Source organism: Monodon monoceros, unplaced genomic scaffold, assembly GCF_005190385.1.
Source record: "Monodon monoceros isolate NGI ecotype Baffin Bay Population unplaced genomic scaffold, NGI_Narwhal_1 Super_Scaffold_21, whole genome shotgun sequence".
Classification (NCBI taxonomy): Eukaryota; Metazoa; Chordata; class Mammalia; order Artiodactyla; family Monodontidae; genus Monodon; species Monodon monoceros.
Genome location: NW_021703778.1, coordinates 10,496,674 through 10,520,990, shown reverse-complemented (window position 1 = coordinate 10,520,990; position 24,317 = coordinate 10,496,674). Strand labels below are relative to the sequence as shown.

The window sequence follows — 24,317 nt, the reverse complement described above, 5'->3', positions numbered from 1 at the left end:
TTATATATATATATATATATATATATATATATATATATATATACACACACACATACACACACATACAGACACACACACACACACACACACACAGAAAACATATGGTGTTGCTTTGTGTGTATGTGTTTTATATAAATAGTACCATACTTTGTATTGTTGATCATTTTTCAAGAAAGTTTTTCAAGGGTTTGCCAGTTTGCAGCTCTGGTTAAAAAGAGTTCCATACCACCATTTCTATCTCAGGCAAAACTGTGAAGGAGATGAAATTTTTTTCTTGGCCTCTATTATTTTGTGCATTATCTTTTTCGTCCATTTTTATTTTTCAATCCCTCCTCTCTCCTTTCTCATCCTATCACTTAGACCTTAAGGAAAGGATTCCTATCCTTCACTTTGAACGTAAGTCAGTGTATTACTTACAACACGTATATTAATTGTTAGCACCAAGTACAAAATAGAACGCTTTGTTCCAGTTAAAAGAACTTCCAGTACCAATAAGACAATGTGGAAATGTTTTAGGGAGCATGAGATTTCTTCTTTGTCCCTGAAGTCCCACCTATTAGGTACCTGCTCATTCTGTGAGGCCATGAGCCAACTCAGCCCAAGCATATTGTGAAAGAAAATGCACAAATTTTGAACAGGGCTTACATTTGGTTATGGAACATTTGTCGGAGTTCCAGTTTATAATTTGAAATCATGGAGCTCCTCTACTCAACCAGGAGGAAGGCAGTGAGGTATTAAGAGTTCAGCATGTCCAAATGAAAAGGAGGCAGATTATTTGCTCTGAGAATATGTAACAGCATGCACCACTACAACTGTTTTTATGTGGTAGTGATGGTTGTAACATAGCTAAGAGCCCAGTGGCCCTAAACAAAGAACTTCTGTGTTCCCTACCACCAGGCTTTTGCTCCTCTGGGGTCATTTTGGACCCCAAACTTTAAAAAAATGTTCACAGCTACTTACATATACCTCTGTGGTTTTCAAATTCATGATCCTGCTGCTGTTTTCTACCTTAAGGAATGCATACCTACTTATTACATATCAGGCAAGATGCCAGCCATTTTTATATACTTTATATTTTATCAAAGATGTCAGGTTTAATAAGGCAAAGATGAGGATACCCATTTTACAGGTGAGGCCATTGACGTTCAAGGTCACCTAACTAAAGTGGTTGTTTCATAGTTCAAACTGAGATGACGTTAACTGCAAAGTCTGTCTTTTCCATTAAGCCTCGCAGCTTCTTTTTATATCCCTTGTTTTCAAACAATATTGCATAGACTTTTTTATAAGCAGTCTTGCATTATATTTTGGACTCACTCTAAATTAGTGTCATTATGGAGAAAGTTTAAAAACTAAACTATGGAGTATTCATAATTAGGTATGAATGTAATTTGCCGTGTTGGAAATTCTGCCAGCCAAAAGCCATTTAAAGTCTTGCTGATAGAAGTTTTCTTTTCACTAAGAGCATCTGCTAGCTAAAATAATGACCAAAAGGGAGAAGCCACTCGAATAATCAAGTCTGTTCACTGACTAAACTTGTTTCTCTGTTCCCAAATTCTTAGATTAATGAAGACCCTGAGTTGTTTTGAGGGATTACACAAAGTATTCCTCTGTGTCTAGCAATGTCCTCCCAGTGTTCTCAAGAGGAATTAGAATTTTCCCTGGCAGTCCAGTTATCTGACACTTTTTTTGTTTTTAATGTAATGGACTTGTGGTTTAGCATTTCACTGCCTTTTTGTGGTTGCAAAATTAATTGAACTACTTAAAAGTACTTCCCTGTTAAGATATCATATTTACCTCAGGTGTAATTTGTGTATACATTTTACATTGCATCGAGTGAAAACACAGGTGTCCTAGAATGACCTGTTTTTGTGTTTGTATTCTTAACCGATATGTTTACTCTATATTGATATTTGAACTCATCAAAGCAAAATTTATTATTCTAAATAAGATTGATAGTTTGGTCTTTCATTTCTTGTCACAGCTCTAAGCATTTTGCTTTGGGAAGAGAATACTATTTTGAGTCTAACAAAATATCTTAAGATTATTGAATATATTTATGCTTAGCAAACTTTAAATAATCAGGAAGCTTATTTGAAAATCAACTTATTCTTTTGAATTTTGAGTTAATAATTTAGGCATTTCATAAAGTGAGATACCTCTGTTTGTAAATGTGATTTATGTTATTTAAATAGTGAAGCTCTGTTACTGAGTTTTGGGAACGATGTTTTGACATGGTGCGAGATGTACCACTGATTTGCTAAGACCTTGTACGTATTTTTGTTTTATCCACTGAAACCGTTGCTCAGGTATTTGTGAAATGGCTTAGGGATAGCATTAAGAAATGCATTTGTGGAAGTCTCACCTCACACTAGTCAGAATGGCCATCATCAGAAAGTCTACAAGGAACAAATGCTGGAGAGGGTGTGGAGAAAAGGGAATCTTCCTACACTGTTGGTGGGAATATAAATTGATGCAGCCACTACGGAAAACAGTATCGAGGTTCCTTAAACTAAAAATAGAGCTACCACATGATCCAGCAATCCCACTCCTGGACATGTATCCAGAAAAGAAACTAATTCAAAAAGATATATGCACCCCAATGTTTATAGGAGCGCTATTTACAATAGCCAAGACATGGAAACAACCCAAGTGCCCATCAACAGACAATTGGTTTAAGAAGATGTAGTATATATACAATGGAATATTACTCGACCATAAAAAAGATTGAAATGTTGCCATTTGCAGCAGCATGGATGGACCTAGAGATGATCATACTAAGTGGCGTAAGTCATAGAAAGACAAATATATGATATTACTTATATGTGGAATCTAAAAAATAATACAAATGAATCTATATACAAAACAAACTCACAGATAGAAAACAAACTTATGGTTACCAAAGAGGGGAAGGGAGGAGGGGGAGAGATAAATTAGGAGTATGGAGTTAACAGGTACATACTACTATACATAAAATAGATATGCAGTAAGGATTTACTGTGTAACACAGGGAACTATAGTTACTATCTTGTAATAACCTGTAATGGAAAATCTGAAAATATATGTAACTGAATCACTTTGCTGTACACCTGTAATGGAAAATCTGAAAATATATGTAACTGAATCACTTTGCTGTACACCTGAAACTAACAATATTGTAAATCACCTATACTTCAATTAAAAAATCAAATTAAAAGAATATCCTTTTTGAAAAAAAAAAGAAATGCATTTGTGGCTGATGTTTCAGCAATACAGGCAAGACTTTCTGTGTCTGTGAATTTCTTAGAATGGAAGGATCTTCTAAATAATGTTCTCAGTTCAGTGATTCAAATTTTAGACAACAAAATTCTGTGAAGCCACTGGCAATATCATTAAGTCTACCACTACCTTTATAGTCAGTCTTATTGCATGTTTCAGTTAAGTCCACCGGTCTGAAATATAAGCCAATTTCTGGTTATTTCCCCCCACCAAAGAATGTTGTTCTGCTTGAGGCATTGTCACAAGAGCTTAAATTCTTCCATGCCTAGAAATGTCAATTTACATTGACATTTTTATTTTTGTTGTTGTTTTTAGAGCATCAGGGCATCGGGCCTTATCCTGTTGGAAACAATCCTTTTTGGGTCTCTGCTTCTCTACTTTCCGGTAAGCAACGTTTTTATAATTGCATGTTTAAAATAGCCATTTTATTTTGCTATATACGTATACTATATTATATATACTATATACTATATGTATATATGCTTATATATATTTCTATATCTGTATGCAAGTTTGTATACCTATATCTATATTGTATAAAATGTAGATGTAGATATATGGTAGATATATAAACAAGGGCTTTACAGATATTTAAATCCTGGCTCTTACCTATTGGGTGACCTTAGACAAGCTGGTTAGCATTTCTAAACTAACCTTGGTTTCCTCTCGTAAAATGGAGCTAATTATTCTTTTCTTCCCAAATTTGTGAGAAGTGTTAACTGCTTAAGTGAGCTCACATATGAAAGGCATGCTTGGTATGTACATATAAACACTGGCTTCCTTCTTCTTCCCCCTCTACCTGAATCAGAACCATGAGACACACCAAGTAGTTAATGCTGAAAATTTCCAAATGGTCACATAGACAAATAACCAGAATAAATGTGTGTGTGGTACTAGTGGTATGGAGAATCATAACAGACCTTCCTATCCCACTAGTTACATATCTGTAACCAGAAGATAAGTACTGATTCTACTAATTCAATTCAACCACTTGTATTCAGCAGTTCTTCTGTGTTAAGCACTTTGCTAATCTGGGAGTACTCTGTAAGTGAGAGAAACTTGCTTTCTCTTCTCAAGAAGGTTACAGCTTAGAAGAGGAGATGAGGAAGTACAGGTAATTATAATATAATGTGACAAAAGTTAGGAAGAGTAGAAGAGCAGGATGCTGTGGAGGCACTTAGGAGAGACGCCTAACCAAGTCTGGGGAATAAAATACCACTTGACGAAGATCTGAAAGGTGAATAGATGTTAGAGAAGGAAAAGGTAGGCCCTCCAGGGCACCACATTCTTTTTGGTTTTCCCCTTACCTCACTAACTGCTCCATTTCAGCCTTCTTTGCTGATTCTTAATCTTCTTTCCCACTTTTTATTACTTGAGTGTCTCACGACTAGTCCTTGTAGCTTTGCTTAGTCTACATTCTCCCTTGGGATCTCGTCTAGCCTCAGAAGCTTTAAATGTTGTTGAATTGACAATGACTCCTTACTTTATATCTCCAGCCTAGACTTTTCCCCCAAGCTGCAAACTCACTTTCAACTGCTTACCTGACAACTCCATTGGAAGGTCCAGTAGAATTCCCTGTCATGTTCCTAACTGAGATACTGACCTCCCAAAGTCAGCCCGTCTCTCTGTCTCCGTTGACGGCGACTGCAGCCTTCTGGTTACTCAGGCCGCACACCTGGGAGTCATCCTTAACAACTCTCTTTCTCTCACATCCATCAGAAAACCATTCAAAACATAGCAAAGATCCAGCCACTCCCCACCAGTTCACTGTTACTGCCCTAGCCTAAACCACAGTCACTGTCTTCTGAGTTATTGCCGCATTCTTTTCCTCCATGCTTACCCCCTACGACCTATCTTCAAAATATCAACCAGTTTGAATGCCAAAGCTAGACCATGGCATTCCTCTCCTCAAAACTCTGAAAACGTTTCTCATTTTACTTACGGTAAAAGCCAGAATCCTTAGGATGGCCTTCAAGGCCCGACATGATTTGGATCCTGCGCCTGCATTACTTCATTTTCTGATCATCTTTCCTGACTCACTGTTTACAAGCGTTCTTAATCTACCCAGGTTTTCTACTTATTGAATTACATTTTATATTTCTCCTTAAGATAGAAATGTATTTAGGTATAATCATTTTTATTTTTCCATACAATTATCCATATTACTTAAGTTTTCTAATTTACTAGCATAGAGTTATACGCAGTAATTAATAATAGAAGCAGTATAATAATACAAAGACTGTTTATCATGCCTGGTACTGTTCCTGTATAAATGGCATGTTGTACATTGTAACATTTAATCTTCCTGGTTGAACTACCAGGCAGGTATTTAACCAAAGTCATAGAATCACCCAGTTACAACGTGAAAGCCTGAAATGACTTCAGTAATCTGAGTAATAATCTTAATCATCTGAACATCTTCTCTTGCTCTGCCATCATCTTTTTCGTGAACCTCTGCTATTTTAAAATATATTTTCTACCCAGTAGCCAGAGGGGTATTTTAAAATATCAAATATAACCTCTCACCACTTCTATACCTTCTCAGTGTTCTTAGAATAAAGATCAAAACCCTGACATGGTTTATGTTATGTAAGTGTGGTCCTTACCCCACCCTTTCCCCCCAGCCTCATCCAATACTACTTTTCTCCTCACTTTCTGCATCTACCTACCCTGACCTTCTTTCAGTTTTTAAATGAAACAGGATCTCTCTCATGGTAGGTATAATAATGACTCCCCAGAGATGTCCACAGTCCTAGTTCCTGGAACCTGTGAATACGTTACCTTATATGGAAAAGGGAACTTGGCAGATGTAATTAAATTAAGGACTTCAAAATAAGGAGATTATTCTGGATTATCTGAATGGCCCAAGTTTCCTAAGTGAAAAAGAGAAACAGAAAAGAGAGAGTCAAAGAGACAGCATCATGAAAAATATTGGACTGGCTACTGCTGGCTTTGAAGATGGAGGAAGGGGCCACAAGCCAAGGAATGCAGGCGCCTCTAGGAGCTGGAAATGGCGAGGGAACAGACTCTCCCCTTGATTTTAGTTCCATAAGACCCATCTTGGACTTCTTACTTCCAGAACTGTAAGATAATAAATCTGTGCTATTTTAAGCCACTAAATTTGTGCTATATTACAACAGCAACAGGAAACTAATGTGCCTCTTCTCATAGGACCTTTTTGCATGCTTTGCTTCAGTTTTGAAGAATCCTCCTCTCTTCTTTCCCCCCGTTCCCATCTCACCAATTCTTCTGCCTATTAACAACTAGTCATCCTTTAGATTTCTACTTAAATATCACTTTTTCAGGAAAGCTTTCCTTGACCGCAAACTAAGTCAAATTCCTTATAATAACTTCTCATGGAATCCCTTTCTTAACCATACCTATCTCTAAGTATACATTCAAAAGTGCAATTATTTGGTTAGTGTCACTCTCCCACACAGACTCTAGTTCAGGGAGAGCAATGGCCTGTTTCTGTGTGGCTCACTATTGTACCTGCAGCACTTAGCCCAGTACCTGTCACCATAGTTGAAGCACAGTAAATATGCAGTGAATGAATGAATGAGGTTATATTTGGATGCATTTAGAACTGTATCCTAAACTAGTGGCTATTGTCCTATTGAAATAGCCTCCAAAGAATCTGCTTGATTGTGGAAGACCAAGAATGATAGTCCTATTCATACTACTTTATTTAGTGCCTACGGCTAGGCATTAAAACACTTTTAAATGTTATTTTTAGGTGTTAGCAAATTTGGGTTTATTTTTTACTTATTCAAATCAAGTGGCCATAATAAGGAGCATGGCCTAAAAGCTATAGAATTTTAAAGCCTCATAAACAGAAGAAGTATTCTAGAAAAGAAGGACGTTTGAAAGAATAGTAAGTGTTAGGCTGCTAAATGTTCAAAGCAGTTATTAGAGACCCTTTCATTGACTGCGATCCAGTCTTGAAAGTCACCTAATGGACCTATACTTGTGATGATATCAAGTACAAAGAAAAAGAGGAGAGAGAAATGGAAATTTAAAAAGAATAAAAGACAACACTTCTGCTTGACAATTCTATTGTGCCTGGGAGGAAAAGAACAGAAAAGAAGACTTACCAAACCAGTTCTGTCCAACAGGAACATAAGGATGCCTCATCATGTTGACTTCATGTTTAACTAGCTGTCTAGTTCATCTTTCATAACAGAAATTCTTTCTGCAACTGCTTGAAATATTAATGTGTAGCTCTCAATTTCATGCCGCATACCTTGGTTTTTAAATAAGTTAGTGTTCATGCTCTGATGGCAGAAAGGGCCAAATTATTTAATGAAGATTTGGATGTAGCATAAGATACAGGAGGAGAAAAGACATTAAAATATATTATTGATTGAGTATGGAAAGGGAAGTAATTTTATTTTAGGTGAGAGAATGGAAGATGATGTCTCAGAAATTGATAATAAAATCTTTGGCTACATAGGGAATGTTTATGCACATGGGTGTATGTGCATAGAGCATTCTTGACAAGAAGAATAGCTTGGTCATTAGACCAGAGCTCATTGGCTTCCTTGGGTGTTGCAGAGTGAAGTTTATGACTTTGGGCTAGAGTTTTTGCTATAAGGAGGACCTGTATAATAAATGATAAAGGTGATTAAGTAAACCTAATATAGCCAAATGATCTAATTATTTGATGGTGTAAATGTGACCTGTATTTATCTGTTAAATATTAATATCTTACTACTTTCTCTGTTCCTTGTGTGGCCTGTACTGGAATTGCTCATAAAACTTTTACTTGGGGTTGCAGTTTTTTTAAACAGTGTTCTTGAGCAAAGTAGAATTGTTTTTTGGGCTGGGTAACTCCATGGAAGGACGCTTTGAGGAGATTCACTGTTATACTGAGTTGTTATGCAGTGAGCCTTTTCTTCTTTTTATGCCGCATATTGTTGTACAGATTTGCAAGAATTAAGGTTATTTTTGCCTTTTCTAAGCAATCTTAGACTACAGACGATTTCATAACAATGCTTATATTGGAAAGTCCAAATTAGAGATTATCATCATTGTCTAGATAAGGACAAACCGAAATCTGACTAAATTTAGCATTGTTATAATTGGGTAGCAGAGAGCTGAAGCTTTTAAAACATTTTCTTACAGATTCTCAAAAGAGTCTCATGATTTGAAGTCCACACATTTGTGAACAAACGATTAGTCCTCATAATCACCTAAAACAACTTTCATACAATTTATAAAAGAAAGAAAAAAAGAGCTTTAAAAAAATCAACTAAAGTATATTTTTCTTGCTAAATCACATAAAATGACATATTATGGATTAATAAAACATATTAAGTAATATGGAGTCTAGAAGTTTATTTCTAGCTTGACCAAACCACCGGTTTCAGCTAATAAAGTAAATTTTTTCCCTTTAATCTTCGTTCTCTATTTGATTGATGGATGTGCCCTTCTATACAGCACACCAGTACATGTATAAATATGGTACTTATTTTCATGTTGTTCCCCCCACCCCAGCCCACCCCAAGTCTTATAAAAAAAAAAGAGCTGCAAAATATTAGTACTGGAAGGGACATCAGACATCAGACATAACTTAGTCTTGATTCAACCTCTGTTTTGCAAATGAAGGAAGAGAGGCTGAGAGAAATTTCAGCTCCTCCAACTTTCCTCAGCGAGGTGATGAGAAAGGCAGGTCTAGATTCTAGTCTGTGGTTTCCTGGTCCAGCACTCTCTTCACCCTAGGACAGTACTTCTGATGGAGGGGATGGATGTGAGATGCAGATGGCATTAAACTGCGTCATCAGGGAGGCTCGTGTTCTACCCCTTCATCAGTCACCTTTCCTCATTAGGCCTCCAAGGAAATAAAAGGCACAGAGGATAAAACAGGGAACCAATTTGAAATAGCTTTAGGTTTGGCACTAAGGAGTTTGATGTAAAACTTCTGTGAGCACAGATGGACCGTGCTGTTGAGCTGTGTGAAGTTTCTGATACTCAATTGTTTTACCTACAAAAATAGAAATTTTGTCTTTCAAACTTAATAAACAATCCCATTAGACCATGTCAGGTTAGTTTCAGTGCCACAGAACCTCACTCAGTTAAGAGAAGAGACTGCTTTTTCTATGGTCACCCCAAAGCCTAAAACTAAAACTTGGACTCTTTTACTCCAGTGTAGAGCATGTGCAGCCTCCAGAAGCAGAGAAAAAACCGGGAGCATGTTGCTTCCACGCGTAGAGCTTAAAGGGCAGGAAATAAAGGAGAGAGAGTTGAAAGTGGGGAGGGAGGGTGAGAATCACACCCTGAGAATATAGTTGAAGTAGCCAAGTTTTTAATCTGTTAGTCTTATTTTTTATTTTGATGCTCAAATTAACCCAGAATTGGCCAGTGAGAGTCCCTTCAAGCTGGCTCCTGCCTTCTTTGGATATGATTTTGCCATTCTTTGAGCACTTCCCTCCTTTCTATTTCAACAGAAAGTACTTTCCCTACCCCAGCCCTGGAATCAGCCTTTTCTCCAAGGAGCTCTGGTGCTTTTTAGGGGGAAGTGGTAGCAATTCAGTTCTGAGACAGATTCACTTCCATTGTGACAAACGTAGGGCAGAAAGTTCCCAGTTTTACAACTAGGCCAATGTTACAACTAGGCCAGTGTTTCTGGACCCTCAGTTACCTAGGAGATTTTGTAAGGAGATTTCTCCTCAACTCTAAGATTCTATCCTTAAGACTTAAGATTCTATCCTTTAAACTGATCTAGACTACATCTTATTCGGTGCCATTTAGATCCATTTGGCTTGGTACCAGAGCCAAAGGGAAAAAGGAAATCGGAAGGAAAGTTACGACTCATGAGCACAGCAACACTGTCAGAGAAAACAATAACATGGGGATGGCTGTTTCATGCCGAGATAGCTCAAAACCTGTGGGGATAGAAGACTCTTAATCCACAAACAGCTAGAGGATTTCAGGAATATTGGCTAAAATATTGAAATCAAAAGATGTCAGAGAACTAGACCGCCTCTTCAGGGGAGTTGGAAGCATGTGATGCCAAGTCACTTTGTTCTCTTCTCTAGTGTAGTTTAGAGGAATAGAAGGAACGGCTGTAAATGCCCTGGGGTTCTGTGCAGTTCCACTTCTCCCCTCGTTCCTGTGCTCCTCTCCCCTACCAGCCTCCAGACAGAAGTCTGATTTGATGGGTAGGGGGAGTGGTTGCCTACAGGCAAAGGCACGGAGGCTATCCAGTGTGAGTATTCTAGGGCATTTGGTGAAGAGTCTTGGGTCAGCGATGTGTCAGGAAGTAACTAATAATCTTCTTTTAGCTGAAAGACTTTTAATAAACCGAGCCTTAAAGAGTTGAGAATTGGACCCTTAGTTTGTCAGTGAAAAACAGCAGTTTTCATCTTTACTATAATAAGTACCAATTCGATTATATGCCTCTTAAAAATACTTTGTTGTTTTTGTGAAATATAATAATTTGTTATTTACAAACTAGGACAAAATGGAAAAATACAAGGAAAAGATCAACAAAAAGTTGTTATTATCCAGAAATAATCATTGTATACATTTGATCATTTTAGACATCTGTATATGCACATATATAAATTGAAATAGAAAATGGATGGATGGTGGAAATTGAGATACAGATAAGATTACTCTGAGGTTTTTTTAACAAAAATTTTAATTGTAATCTTTATTATTTTAATTAAAAAAACTGAGGTGAAACAAGTTACTACTGATGTTTAGATAAATGAATCTTCACAACAAGGATTATTAATTCTAAAAGATCTTTCTAAAGTTAAATTGGGTTAATTTTTTTTTCTTAGCTGTGTGTTTCAACTTTAGATAGTATCACTTGAATTCAGCTGACAGCCAAGAAATTGAACTCAGTTTCTTTCGCCCCATCCTCCCACTCTTTGAGTTTTGTTAGTTAATAATTTTGAATTGTTAATGTTTATAATATGCAATTTTGAAACTATAATTCACATAGTTGTTCAACCTTAGGTCTATATTTAATGTCTTCTGCTAATCTTTGTAACCTGACTTCTTCAATCCTCAGTTCTTTATTTTGATTTGTCCCTTGGTTTTCATGCAGGAGTATTGAGTTCTGTAGTTCTTGAGTTTTTACATGCTTGAGAATCTCCACCCATTGTCCTTAAACATGAAGAATAAATTCCCTGGTTATAAAAAATTCAAGACACTTCCTATTGCTCAGAATTTTGTCTTTTGTCTGACTATTTCCAGACCTTGAAATAGCCTGATTTCTCCCTCCAATGGATGACTTGATATTTCTGCCTTGATGCCAATAAGTCATTCTTTAGTCTTGCAATTAAGTGATCAAACTAGGAGTTACCTTGAAATTTATCATCCTGTTATTTTTTTTTTTTCTTGGATCATGGTGTTTCTTTTCAATATATAGATGTAAGGCCACTTTAATTCTTGGAATGGTTTTAAATTATATTTTTAATTTTTTGTTTCTTCTTCAGGAACTTGAATTATGTATACATTGGATTTTCTTTTCCTTCTGTATCTATGTTTCTAGTCATTAGTGTATCTTTGTCCTTTTCTATTTTGTTTTGTGTGTTTCCCTCAAGATTCCATGATCTTCACACTATTTTCAATTGTGTTTGTTCTGCTTGAGTTGATTCCAATATTCCTTTAACCTCTCTTAAGTTTTTAATTTAATTTAATTTTCATTTTTATATTTCCCCCTTCCCCGGCGTTTTTTGGAGTGATTTTATCTCTTTCTGTTTTTCTTTTCTCTTCTTTGATCTCTATTCTCTTTTTCTTTGAGCTTCTTTATCAGAGGAAATGTTTCCTGTAATTTTTTTGAGGCTATGAGAATTATTTATTTGAACTTTCATCAGTTTTCTTGGGTAATGTCACTTCTGTTATCCATTCTTCATCTGCCTTTTCCATCCAGTATTTAAACGGAGCCTGTGCTGTTTCCTTTCTGATTTTTATTTCTTTTTTATTGTGGTAAAATATACATAAACTTACCATTTTAATAATTTTTAAATGTACATTCAGTAACATTAAGTTCATTCACAGTGTTGTACAATCATCACTATCTATTTCTATAACTTTTTCATCATCCCAAATGAAAACTGTATCCATTAAATAATAACTTCTCATTCCTCCTTCACCCCCAGCTCTTGGTAAACTCTTTTCTACTTTCTGTCTCTATGAATTTGCCTATTTTTGGTGCTTCATGTGAGTAGCATCATAACACTATTTGTCTTTTTGCGCCTGGCTTATTTCCCTAAGCATAATGTGTTCAGGGTTCATCCAGGTTATGGCATGTGTCATAATTTCATTTCTTTTTATAGCTGAATAATATTACACTGTGTGTATATACCACATTTTGTTTACCATTTGTCAGTTGGTGGACATTTGGGTTGTTTCCGCTGTTTTGCCATTACACCTAAGCTGCTATGAATATTGGTGTACAAGTATCTGAGTCCCTACTTTCAGTTTTTTGGGTATAGGAGCAAAATTGCTGGATCCTGTGCTCATTTTCTGTTTACTTTTGAGGGACTGCCAAACCATTTTCCAAAGTGGCTATAGCAATTTACATTCCCACCAGCAATGCACGAATGTTCCAGTTTCTCCACATCACACTTTTAATTTTCTCTCGTTTATTTATTTATTTATTTTTGCTGTACGTGGGCCTCTCACTGCTGTGGCCTCTCCCGTTGCGGAGCACAGGCTCCGGACGCGCAGGCTCAGCGGCCATGGCTCACGGGCCCAGCCGTTCCGCGGCATGTGGGATCTTCCCGGACCGGGGCACGAACCCGCGTCCCCTGCATCAGCAGGCGGACTCTCAACCTCTGCACCACCAGGGAAGCCCTCTCTTGTTTATTTTTAATAGTCATTTTAATGGGTATGAAGTGGTAGCTCATTGTGGTTTTGATTTGCTGCTTTTCATTTTTGAATGAAGCAGTTTTTTTCCAGCTGTTTTATAAAGAACTAGGTGGAAGAAAAAAAAAAAAAAAAAAGAACTAGGTGGAGAGCAGCAGGAGGAATAGGTTGAGTGAAGCCGCCTCTTCATTTTGAGATCACACAAAGCCCCATGGTTAGTCTGTATCATAATCTGGGGCTGCACCTTCTTCTTTCACCCCACTTTGGCTCTGGCTCTTCCGTGGCTAGTGTGCTGCTTAGGTCCGTCAACGAGGATGGCTTGTCTCCAAATCTATCTCCAATCTGGTATGATGTTGTGTTTCTACAGGAAAATTCCCCAGTTCTCCTTTGGCCTCCTATGCCCTAAGATTCATTCTCCAATGAACAGATTGCTTCCTGACTGAGCTCTGGATTAGGAATGTAACAGCTCTACGTGTGTTTCTTCATTGTGGTGCAACTTTAACTCTTGGGGCTTCTCTTTTCTCTTTTCTCCCTTAGGGATTCTTATCTATCCTCATAGCTTAATATACTCTCCACATGCCAAAACCAAATAAATTTATATCTCCAGCCTAAATCTCTTTCCTGAATTCCAGACGTGTATGTGCACCTACCTATTCAACATCTCTATTTGGATGTCGGGTAGACATCACAGACTTAATACATCCAACACTTAATTCCTCATTTCATCACCACCACCAGACCTGTTCTACCAGCATAATGCCCCTTCCAGTTGGTAGCAGCTCCATCCTTCCAGTTGCTCAAGACAGAAACCTTGGGTTTATCCTTGACTTCCCTTTATCTCTTGCATCCTGTATCAAGTTTATCATGAAATAATCCTGTTGGTTCTATCCTAAAAGCATATCCAGACCCAACCATTTCATACTGCTTCCACTGTTAGCACCCTGGTCTGAGGCACCATCGTTGAGCATTAAATTATTGCAATGACCTTCTAAACTAGCCTCCCAGCTCTCCACTCTTGTCCTCCTGTAGTCTATTCTCAACACAGCAGCCAGAAATTTCTTTTTAAACCTAAGTCAGCTACTCCTGCTCAAAACCCCACAATGGCTCCCTGTTTCATTCAGCATGAAACTTAAAAACTTAAAAGCCTATGTAATCTGCTCACCTATCTCTTCCTCTTACTCTGGAAGCAGAGTAAGCACTGGGCTCTTCCTTGTTCTCAGACAGGCCAGGCACACTCCCACCTTACTGACCTACACCAGCTACTCCCTTTGCCTGGAACACACTTCTTTGTCTCATCTATGTGACAACTGCCTCACTTCCTTCACAACTTTGCTGAAATATCTTCTCGGTGAAGTTCACCCTGTTGAGACCCTACTTTAAACTGCAGACTGCCTTGTTCCTCAGAGGACTTCTGATCACACTGGTAATATATATATATATATATATTTTTTGCATAGAATTGATCACTTTATATATAAGTTTTATTATCTTTATTTCTTACATATATATATATATATTTTTTTTTTTTTTTTTTTTAATTTTCTGTCTCCCTCCACTAGAATTTATGTCCACTCCTGTATTTCAGCACCTGGAATAATGCCTGGAGCATAGTGGGTGGTCAACAAATATTTTTTGAATGAATGAATATTTTTCAGACATTCTTTATTGATTAACATATGGAGTACAGCTCTTTCCGTGTATCATTAATGATGGATTTTCATACCTTTTAAAAGTTATTTTTTACATTTTTAGTTATAATCATATTTTTAATTATAAATCTTTCAAGAGCAGGACCATGTCTGTTGCATCTGTTTCCATCACAGCACATTAAAAATGTGTTGAATTTCAATATAATTCTAACTAAAGCCATTACACATATGCACATACATGTATATGAACGTATGGCTGTTTACCTCTGTCTTTATCTTTGTGTCTCTCTGCTTCTAGATCACTGTCTTTATTTCTGACTTCCCTATGGGGAGGTGGAAAGGAATGTAGACCAACAATAAAGAGTCTTTACTTCTTGCTCACAAAGTATGACCCGGCCCCTCTCTTTACCTCTTGGACCTCGTACTGTAGTGCACTCCACCTCTCTCACTCTGCCGCAACAATACTGGCCTCACTGCTCTTCCATGAGCAGGCGTGGCATGCACCCACCCTACAGCCTTGGCATTGGCTGTCTCCTCTTCCTGGAGCACTCTTAACCCACATATCTCTGTGGCGAACTCCTGCATCTTCTTTAAACCTTTGCTTAGATGTCAGCTCTTCCATGAAAGGAAGTTAAGGAACTCATTATTTTGGAATAAACAGGAAGAAGTTAAATAAAAAATTATGACATTAAAGTGAGAATAAACCACCCCAATTGCAGAGAATTTCTAATGGGACCAAATGGAGACAGATTCAGTGATGATGTGGAGGCAGGGATGTCACAATTTGGCAGTAGACTAGGAACATAATAAATTATCCTGAGAATGCCTTCAAAGGAACAGATGAGAGGTGCCGGCTCTGGCAATGACAGAGAATTTGACAGTCAGATGGTTTGAGTTGAAAGATAAGAAATTGTACCTCTGCAGCAATGTCATAGCTAGCCTGTTTTAACTCTTTAGTAAAAAAGTATGGAAGTATCAGTTCATTTCTAATTCCCTTGCCAAAGTTTGTGGATTAATGTCTTTACCCATGGGAAAAACATGGCAGAAACTCTGTCTCTTTTTCAGTGGTTACTATTTCTCCCGTGCTTACAGAAATACACTTGAATTTTCCCGTGCAGGCCCAAGACACATAAGTAATTAGCTATTTCTGAAGTTTGGTAAGTTATTTTCAGTAAATAAATGGCTAACAAATTTATACTTTAGGTTTTAGGTGTTATATGTGAACATGTGGTTTTAGAGAACTTTAGTCTGTGGGAAACATTCTCAGAATTGTCAGACATTTGTATTAGCTGACTGCCACTACTGTGATGTCCAAGTTTATCTCTGGGGTCTCAGTTGTGAACAGTTGACATACGAAGCTATGAAGACACTTAGGTCTGAGAGATAATTAGGAAAATAGCTACAAGCAGAATAAAAGTTGTTAGAGTCAGAATTAGCAAAGTGTCCTGAAAAATGGTTTCCTCTTCCAAGTTAGTTTCCGGGGAAAAAATTGTAGAAGACTTAAAAACACTATTTAAAATGGTATTAAGTATTCTTTTAAAAATGACAAGGAGAAGACAAAGCAAATCACACCTTGAATGTCAGGGACTACACAGTGTCACTAAAGAGTCACAATTCAATAAAGTAGATATGTCACTTAAACAAAATAGCAAAAGAGGGAAAATATAAAGAAATAATACTAACATGGAATCATAGTAATAAAAACCCCATCTCACAATATACAGATCCTAGTGTAAGTGTGACTGAAAGAAGAATTTGGACTTTTATTTTGGACCATTTAATGGTCCAAAATTGGACCATTTAATGGTCCAGAATTTTGGACCATTTAAATGAGGTCAATATGAACTTTTAGGAGAAAGAGCAGATTACTTTCCTAGAATATATCAGACAAGTGTGTCACCTGACACATTTATTTATTTATTTTTGCGGTACGCAGGCCTCTCACTGTTGTGGTCTCTCCCGTTTCCGGGCGCGCAGGCTCAGCGGCCATGGCTCACGGGCCCAGCCGCTCCGCGGCATGTGGGATCTTCCCGGACCAGGGCACGAACCCATATCCCCTGCATCGGCAGGCGGACTCTCAACCACTGCGCCACCAGGGAAGCCCACACATTTATTTTAATTATATATTTATCTAAAAGCTGTGAATATGGTATATGAATATTGCTTCATGTTATAATTTCTATAATATGAGGAAAATAGACCATATTTTCTGAAAATTTAATCACTATTGGTGGACCTTCATAAATATTTAAATTATCTAAGGGAGATGTTATTTATGATTAGATGTCTATAGTCTCCATGATTTGTTTATCCTTGAGTTTTCCAAATTGAGATTTATTTTGAATGTCTCCTCTAAGCTTTGGAGATAATATGATTAATTCACGTATAGACATGTTCAGATGACATCCTAATCCAGACATTACTTTCAATTCCACTTTGACTTTCTTTATTCTTCACACATTCATTTCTGCCACCAACATCTACCTTTCATCATGCTTACAGAAATGGGAAAAAATACTTGTCTGCTCCATGGTCTTGTCCACTTCACACAATCAGTTGTGCTATTGGGGTCTGGATGTGACCTCACTGCAGCCCCCATACAAGTGCTCTTGTTCTCTGTGAGGAGGGATGAGAGGCTTTGCTGCTTATACGGGATTCTCTCAAAACAACTGCCCATTTCACCTTTTGTTGTAACTCATAGCATCTCATCAGATGTTCTGAAGTAAGAGATTCTCTAAAAAAGAAGAGGTCAAGTACACATGGCCAATGCTCCTATCTGAGAAGTCATAGTGAACATTATTTATTAAAGGCTTTGAGATCTGCAGTAAAAGAATGCATTTAAAACCGAGTGTTTCCCCATCTTCCTTGATTTTATTATACCCTTTTATACATTACACCTATTAAAATATTTGTAATTAATAATGTCAGTCCCATAATGTTTGTCTTAAGTATACATAATAAAAATCCTGTAACATTGCAGAAGTATTATTCCATTTATATAGAGTGAAGTCACGTGCGTGCATGTGTGTGTGTGTGACGTGAGCATATGAGGTAAACCGTAAGAAAGCAGGAGAATGACAAATGCAAAATCCAGGATGATGGTTCCCTGGAAGAGGTGAGGGAAGAGGTTGAGATCACAGAGGAAGAGGGGAATAAAGGGACTTCAAGGTAATAGTAATGTTAAACTTGAGTGGGTGGGTAAATGGGTATGGGTATTTATTGTGTTTATATATAAAATCATATATATAATTACATTTATATCCTGAGGTGCTCTGTTGGCTAGAGGTCTGGAGGTGAAGAAGATTGAGCAAGAGAGACTGGGAATGACCTAGCAGGGAAGTAGGAGAAAGATCAATTGAATGTACACATTTCATTTCAAGAAAAAGAAGAGAGAGTGGTCAGTTCCTTCAGATGCTGCTGATTGGTCTTGTAAGATCGGGAACGAGAATCCCTACTGAATTTGGTGATGTTGAGGTGGTGTTGACAAGACCAGTTTTGGTGTGGTGGTGGATGATAAAAGCCTAACTATGATTCCAAAGAGGGAAGGGAAGAGGTGACATAGAGACAGCAAGTAGAAACTATTTTTTCTGCAGTTTTTGCAGTGTAAGGAAGTAGAGTGTCCGGGCACTAGAGGAAGTTGTAGAGCAACTGAGACTATTTTTAATGAGAAATAGTACAACATGTTTTCACGGCTATGGATGGCCCCATAGAGATGGAAAATAATGGTGCAGAAGAGAAGTGAATATTGTCGTTAGGGAAGCCCTTAAATAGACCAAAGCATATTGGATCCAGTGAGTAAGTGGAGGGGTTGAACTTAGGTCAGAACAAATCCATTTCATTCGTTGTGATTGGAAGGAAGGAGGTACCAGGCCTTCTCTTCCATAAATGTCACATGGAAATTGGTGGTCAGGGCAAAAATGAGAACTTGGGACATCTCTGAGAATGTGACATTTTTGGCTATTTCTCTCATTTTCCTATTGTTCAGGACTTCACACTAGAGTCAGGTAGTATCTCAGTGTGGTTGAAGTTGGGAGCCCTGAGAAGTAAGCTACAACATTCTAAATAATTGGTAGAGACTTCCCAGACTTTGTGATAACTATTCCACAGTATACAGCGATCTGGCTTCATGTCTGCCCTCCAGACAGTGTACATTCCATGGCAAAATGACTGTCTCTGATAGAAGAGTGACTCCAGATGATAAACTGCCTGTCAAGTCCTATTCAGTTCAGATTCAGATGTGTTTGGATCCGTGTACTCTTCAGGGCTGTCATTGTATCAGCTATTCAGTTACTTAAGCTATTTCTGCTATCATAAAGCAAATTGAAAATTTGACAATTGTCTAGTTATTCTAATCTATGTGGACAGATAGTACAGATCTTCAGGGCTAAAACTGAATTATCTGTCACATGAGCTCAGATAGAATTTTAATTAAAAAATTTAAGCTGCAAAAATGGATTAAACACTTAATAACCCAGGCTTTTCGGCAGCTCTTGAAAAAGTTGAGTAGTGCTGGAATCTTTTTCTCTTCACTTGGTCAACCTTTTGCCATTTTATTTCACCTTCCTCTGTCCTACTCTATTTATTGATAAATAGAACATTGAAGGTGAAAGTTGGATGCTGAACACTGGCAAACTGCAATTTTTAGGTAATGTTTAAATGGCATTATTTTCATCTTGGAAATCTTAGCTTCTAGCAAGTGGCATATTTATTTATCACTAGGCATATTTTCAGTTCTTCCTTAGGAAAGCATATTTTATTTCTGTCCCTTTGTATTTGAGAAAAATGAATTCATTATTCAGTTCTGGAAGGAGCCTTATGATGGCATCCCTCAAACATTAAGAAATGGAGTCCTGCATTCAGAGTGCTGAACTTCAGGGAGGAGGAGGAAAGAGAACGGAAAGGGAGGAAGGAGATTATCTCTCTTATTAATACTGTTAATGCATTTAGCGTGAAAGTATGAGTATCACAGAACAACGGAGTATCATGGCTCTCATTTCTTTGCCACAATATTACTGTATTCTATTTGGGTTTATAGTTGAGTTCCTGTGTTTCACTATTTTAAGCAACAGCAGAAGGATCAGCTTAATGATAATAAGAGCTGACATTTATTGTTTGGTTTTCCATCCTCTATACCACATTACACATCCTAGGTGCTTTATGTGTGTTATCTTATGTCTAATACATCTTTGTCCCCCCAGCCCAGTGTGTAGCATAGTGCCTGGCATATAGTAAGAATCCAATAAATATTTTTCTAATTGCCTGTAAACAAGAAATTAAATGAGCCAACAGTGCAGAGCTTTGACATGACAAAAAGGTTACCGCCCTATAATATGCTATGAAAGGCTCTGACAGACCATATTACCAAGTATGTGTCCGTGGTTGACATGCTAATAAAATTAGAATTGTTCCTTAACTTTCTAGAGACACATGATTCAATTGTGTTAAAGCAGTTGTTTCCTGAAAAGCTTAATACACTAGCTAGTGAACACCTTATTCCTTAGTATTTACTTATGTGATCAGTCTTAGGCTTTACTGTGTAATGGTTAAGAGCATGGAGTGAGGAGCCACTGTAGCTGACACATTAGCTGTGTGACCTTAGGTTAGCCCTTCAATCTCTCTGGACCTCCATTGCCTCATCTGTAAAACAGGGATAATAAAAGTATCTTTGGATGATTCTGTGCATGCAGAATGCTTAGAATAGTGCCTAACACATATTATGAAATGTGTAAGTGTTAGTTAACAAAGTAACATATCCTAAAGCAGTGGTTCTCCAACTTCACAAGCATAAGAGTCACCTGAGACCTGTTAAATCCCCGTTGGTGGGCCCCACCCCTGAGTTTCTGATTCAGTAAATCTGGGGTCGAGTCAGAGAATTTGCATTGCAAATCAGTTCCAAAGGGATGCTGATTCTGCTGGTCCTGGTCCTTGAACCACACTTTGAAAACCTTTGGCCTACAGTAGTGCTTTTCAAATTGTGTGTGGTGAAGGAATTGTTGGTTTTTACTTGCTAGTTTTGTTTTGTTTATTCCAATCTGTCATAGACAAATTCTTTGGTAAAATACAATAAATATGAATTTCTAGGAAAGTAAAATGAAAAAAAAGATATTCTTTTAGTTTTCCAGTTGATTTTGTCTTCAGGTAAATGTGAATTTTTTATTCATATCTACCTTCAAAAAGGGAGAAATTTCATGTAGCAAATGAAGTGGATGTGCCATTAATGTTTCATGTTAGGCTAGTACCTTCTGGTATTTTAGCAATCCTTTGTTTTATGCTCTTTTAAATGGAGACAGAGACATACCATCTTCACAAATTCCTGGGATTAAGATATAGATATATTTGGGTGCTGTTCTACCTACCACAACAATTATCAAAAATCCAAATTCCAACTCGATCCAACCAGAGCTACCCCAAGTCTTTGAGATGCTCTAATATCCAAAGCCTGATTTTATTTATTATTTATATTTTTTCCAAAGCCTGGTTTTAATTGTAATCAGCGTCCCAGACAATAAATTTGTTTTATAGTGCCTTTACTATGAATTTGCCCTTCACATAAGTTTGCTCTCCTGCATAGGGATTAATTTATTTTTCCATAATTCCCTTACAACATCATTTGAAAATTAGCGAAGTTCATATTAACAGGCTGTTTTCCTCCTTGGTTGTAAATACTGGGCCAATACTCCCTCAGTGCCAACCATCTGTTGGACTTAAGCAGTGGATCCTGATTAGGAAAGTGCCTATGTTTTCTCATTTTTCACAGTCTCACCCAACCCGTCTTATTCATACAGAGTAAGTTACCGCCTGGCTTTCAGATTTTGCTGAAAGTTTTGACAATAAAAAGGAAAAACATCCTTCCTCTGACACCTAGTTAAAACTCCGACTCAAAAGAATAAAACTGTATTTCAGTTAATTAAAATTTGGAAGCCTCCCATATGCTACATGAGTTCCCAATGTGAAATAAACAAACCAAATTGAAAATAAAAATTTAAAGAGGTAGTGCATACTTGTAAATATATAAAAACTCAAAAGGTAGGTAGCAAAAAATATAGTGCTATTAGGATTTGATAGGTGTCAGAGTCAGGTTTAGCTGCAAGTACCAAGGAACATAAGAATAGAAGCTTTAGAAAGCTAAAGTTTCTTTCTGCCATAAAGAGAAGTATGGAAGTGACTCGTTCAAAGCTAAATTGCATTTCACAGTTACAGGGATCTTGGGTGATTTATTCCCTCTGTCCCTTCCAACCATTACATCTTTTCCAAGGAAGCAGTCAGGAAGAATGGGGACTGGAGAGGGAATACTATACCTCTCTTCCATTTAATGTAATTAGTCAGAATTTAATGACATGGTCACCCTTAGCTTCAAAGAAGTCTGGGAAATGGTCTTCTAAAGAGGCAGCCATGTGCTCGACTGAAAAACTGGGAGAAGGAAATTATGCCTATTGTGAGATCTCATCTCTACTGTGCATGTGGTTTTTATCTTCTTTTAGTTGCTGATTTATATTTTCTGCATTTCTTTAATGCATATGTATATATTATCTTTATTTAAAAAAATTAAGTAAGAGAAGTCCTGTCTCTGACTCTGCCTAGCCATGACTTTTGGCAAGAGAACTAAGGTTGCTGAGGTACTGATTATGTAACTCACAATGCAGACTTCATTGTGCATTGTGGAAAACTGGTGGACAACTGCCTATCATTATTAATTGTAATCTTTATATAGCTCTTCCTTCTTGTTTCTTTCACTTGCCTGGAAAGAAAGTAATTGTATAATAGATGTGATTCAGACAGGAAAGAAAGTCCTTATTTAATCTATGGGGCTATTAGATAACTATTAAAGAGGAACTCACCTAAGATGGATTTTCTCATATGGGTTTTTCTTTTGACAGCTCAATTCCTTTTAGGGTACACTGATTTCAATGCCTTAAAAACCTTTGGAAGTTATTTTAAGCTATAGTGTAGGCACAGTAAGTATAGTGAGCTAAATCTGGGGGGGAAAACAGTAGTTTTACTCTAAGCTTTATTCCCTTTGCTATGAGGTTTTTTGTTTTTTGGGTTTTTTTAAGAAAGATAATATTGCCACAAGTTGCTAACTTCAGTGTATAACAGAATGCTTAGAGTTTCTCTGAAGTCAAAGGAGAAAAGAAGACAGGAGCTTTTGTTGGCCTGATATCCTAGTTGAAAGGAAAAATAATGAAACGAAACAAAATTTTTCTTCCAAGTGATTTTTCTAAAATAAAGCAAGATAAATACCTACTGAAATTTCTGCCTATCTCGGAATTAGAGATATCTCACATTGGAAGAGCTGCTAAAGAAGTTTGTTTAAGGAAGCTTCTCATTTAAAACTCTGGAAATTTTATCTGGATTAGGGTTGGGACCAACTTTTAGCAATTGGTAGTTATCATAGTATATATTTAGCCTTTGCCTGTATTTCTGTTAACATTCCACACTTCTAAATTTTCTTCAGTCACTAAGTAGATGGCAGTGATAGGGTTCATTACTGTGTAGAGTGATGGTAGGAATTTTAAAAATATTAATAGGACATATTTTGAGAAGCCATTTACAAAGTGAATTCATAGATATTATGGAGCACCGATGAGGTACAGCATTTTCAAAGAATACAAGGGTTTCAGGCTGGAATGCCTCTTTGAATAATGATCCATCTTCGGTCACTCCCTATTCTTCACCTCCACCTGCACCCTACCCCCTTCACCTGTATAACTTTTCATTATCCTTCAGGCCTCAACTTAAACTTCATGTTCCCAGGGGGAGACCTCCTTAAACTGCTCCCTTCAATCACCTTCTTTTGTCACCTGCCCCCACCTCACTTCTATATTCAAAGAAGGCAACACTTAAAAGTAGTGGAGAAAGGAAAGAGTCTGTAGTGAATGCTGTTGAGACAGGGACTTCTATGCAGAGAAAATAAAATGAGATCCTTACCTCACACAACAGACACACACACACACACACAGAATATCCAGATAAATTGGAGATATAAATATGAAAAAGTTTTAAAAATTAGGCTGTTAGGAGAAAATATAAAAGACTATCTTTGTGACCTTGAAAAGATTTCTTGACTATTACACAAAAAGAAAAAACCATAAAGGCAGATTTTTATCATCAAAATTCAGAACTTCTGTGTGAAGAAATACATAAAGACAAGGTAAAGTAAATCGAAAGAAAATTTATAGAAGAGGGAACCCAATTAGGCAATATATATGTAAAGCGATGCCCAACCTCAAGGGCAGTTAAGGATATGCAAATGGAAATGGAGATACCAATGTCACATCCATCCGCTGTGGGGATAAGTGGAAACCAAAACCAAAATTCTCACTTGCTGTATTTGTATGCATAGGCACTTTAGAATGCAAATTGTCAGCATTTATACAAATTTTAAAAATATATACATTTTTGCATATGTATACATAAAATTATATATGGTGTACAACCCCAAAATACTATTTATAAGCATATACTTTAGATAAAGACTCACACTTGTTTATAAGTAGGCATGTTTAAGGATGTTCCTAGTGAAAATTTGTGGTGGGTGCCCTAAACGTTCACCAATTTGGAAAAGAAAATAGATATCTGTTCATTTTAGAA

The 24,317-nt window shown here is 37.1% G+C and overlaps 1 protein-coding gene across 1 annotated transcript in view; it reads left to right on the top strand.

Annotated features, from left to right (window-relative positions):
* The window catches only part of GPR158 (G protein-coupled receptor 158), a 319,600-nt gene that overhangs the window by 216,083 nt on the left and 79,200 nt on the right, over positions 1 to 24,317 (top strand). The window contains exon 5 of the mRNA XM_029239163.1: positions 3,571 to 3,639. Within this exon, the coding sequence (XP_029094996.1) occupies positions 3,571 to 3,639 (69 nt within the window). The remainder of the gene's footprint in view (positions 1 to 3,570; positions 3,640 to 24,317) is intronic.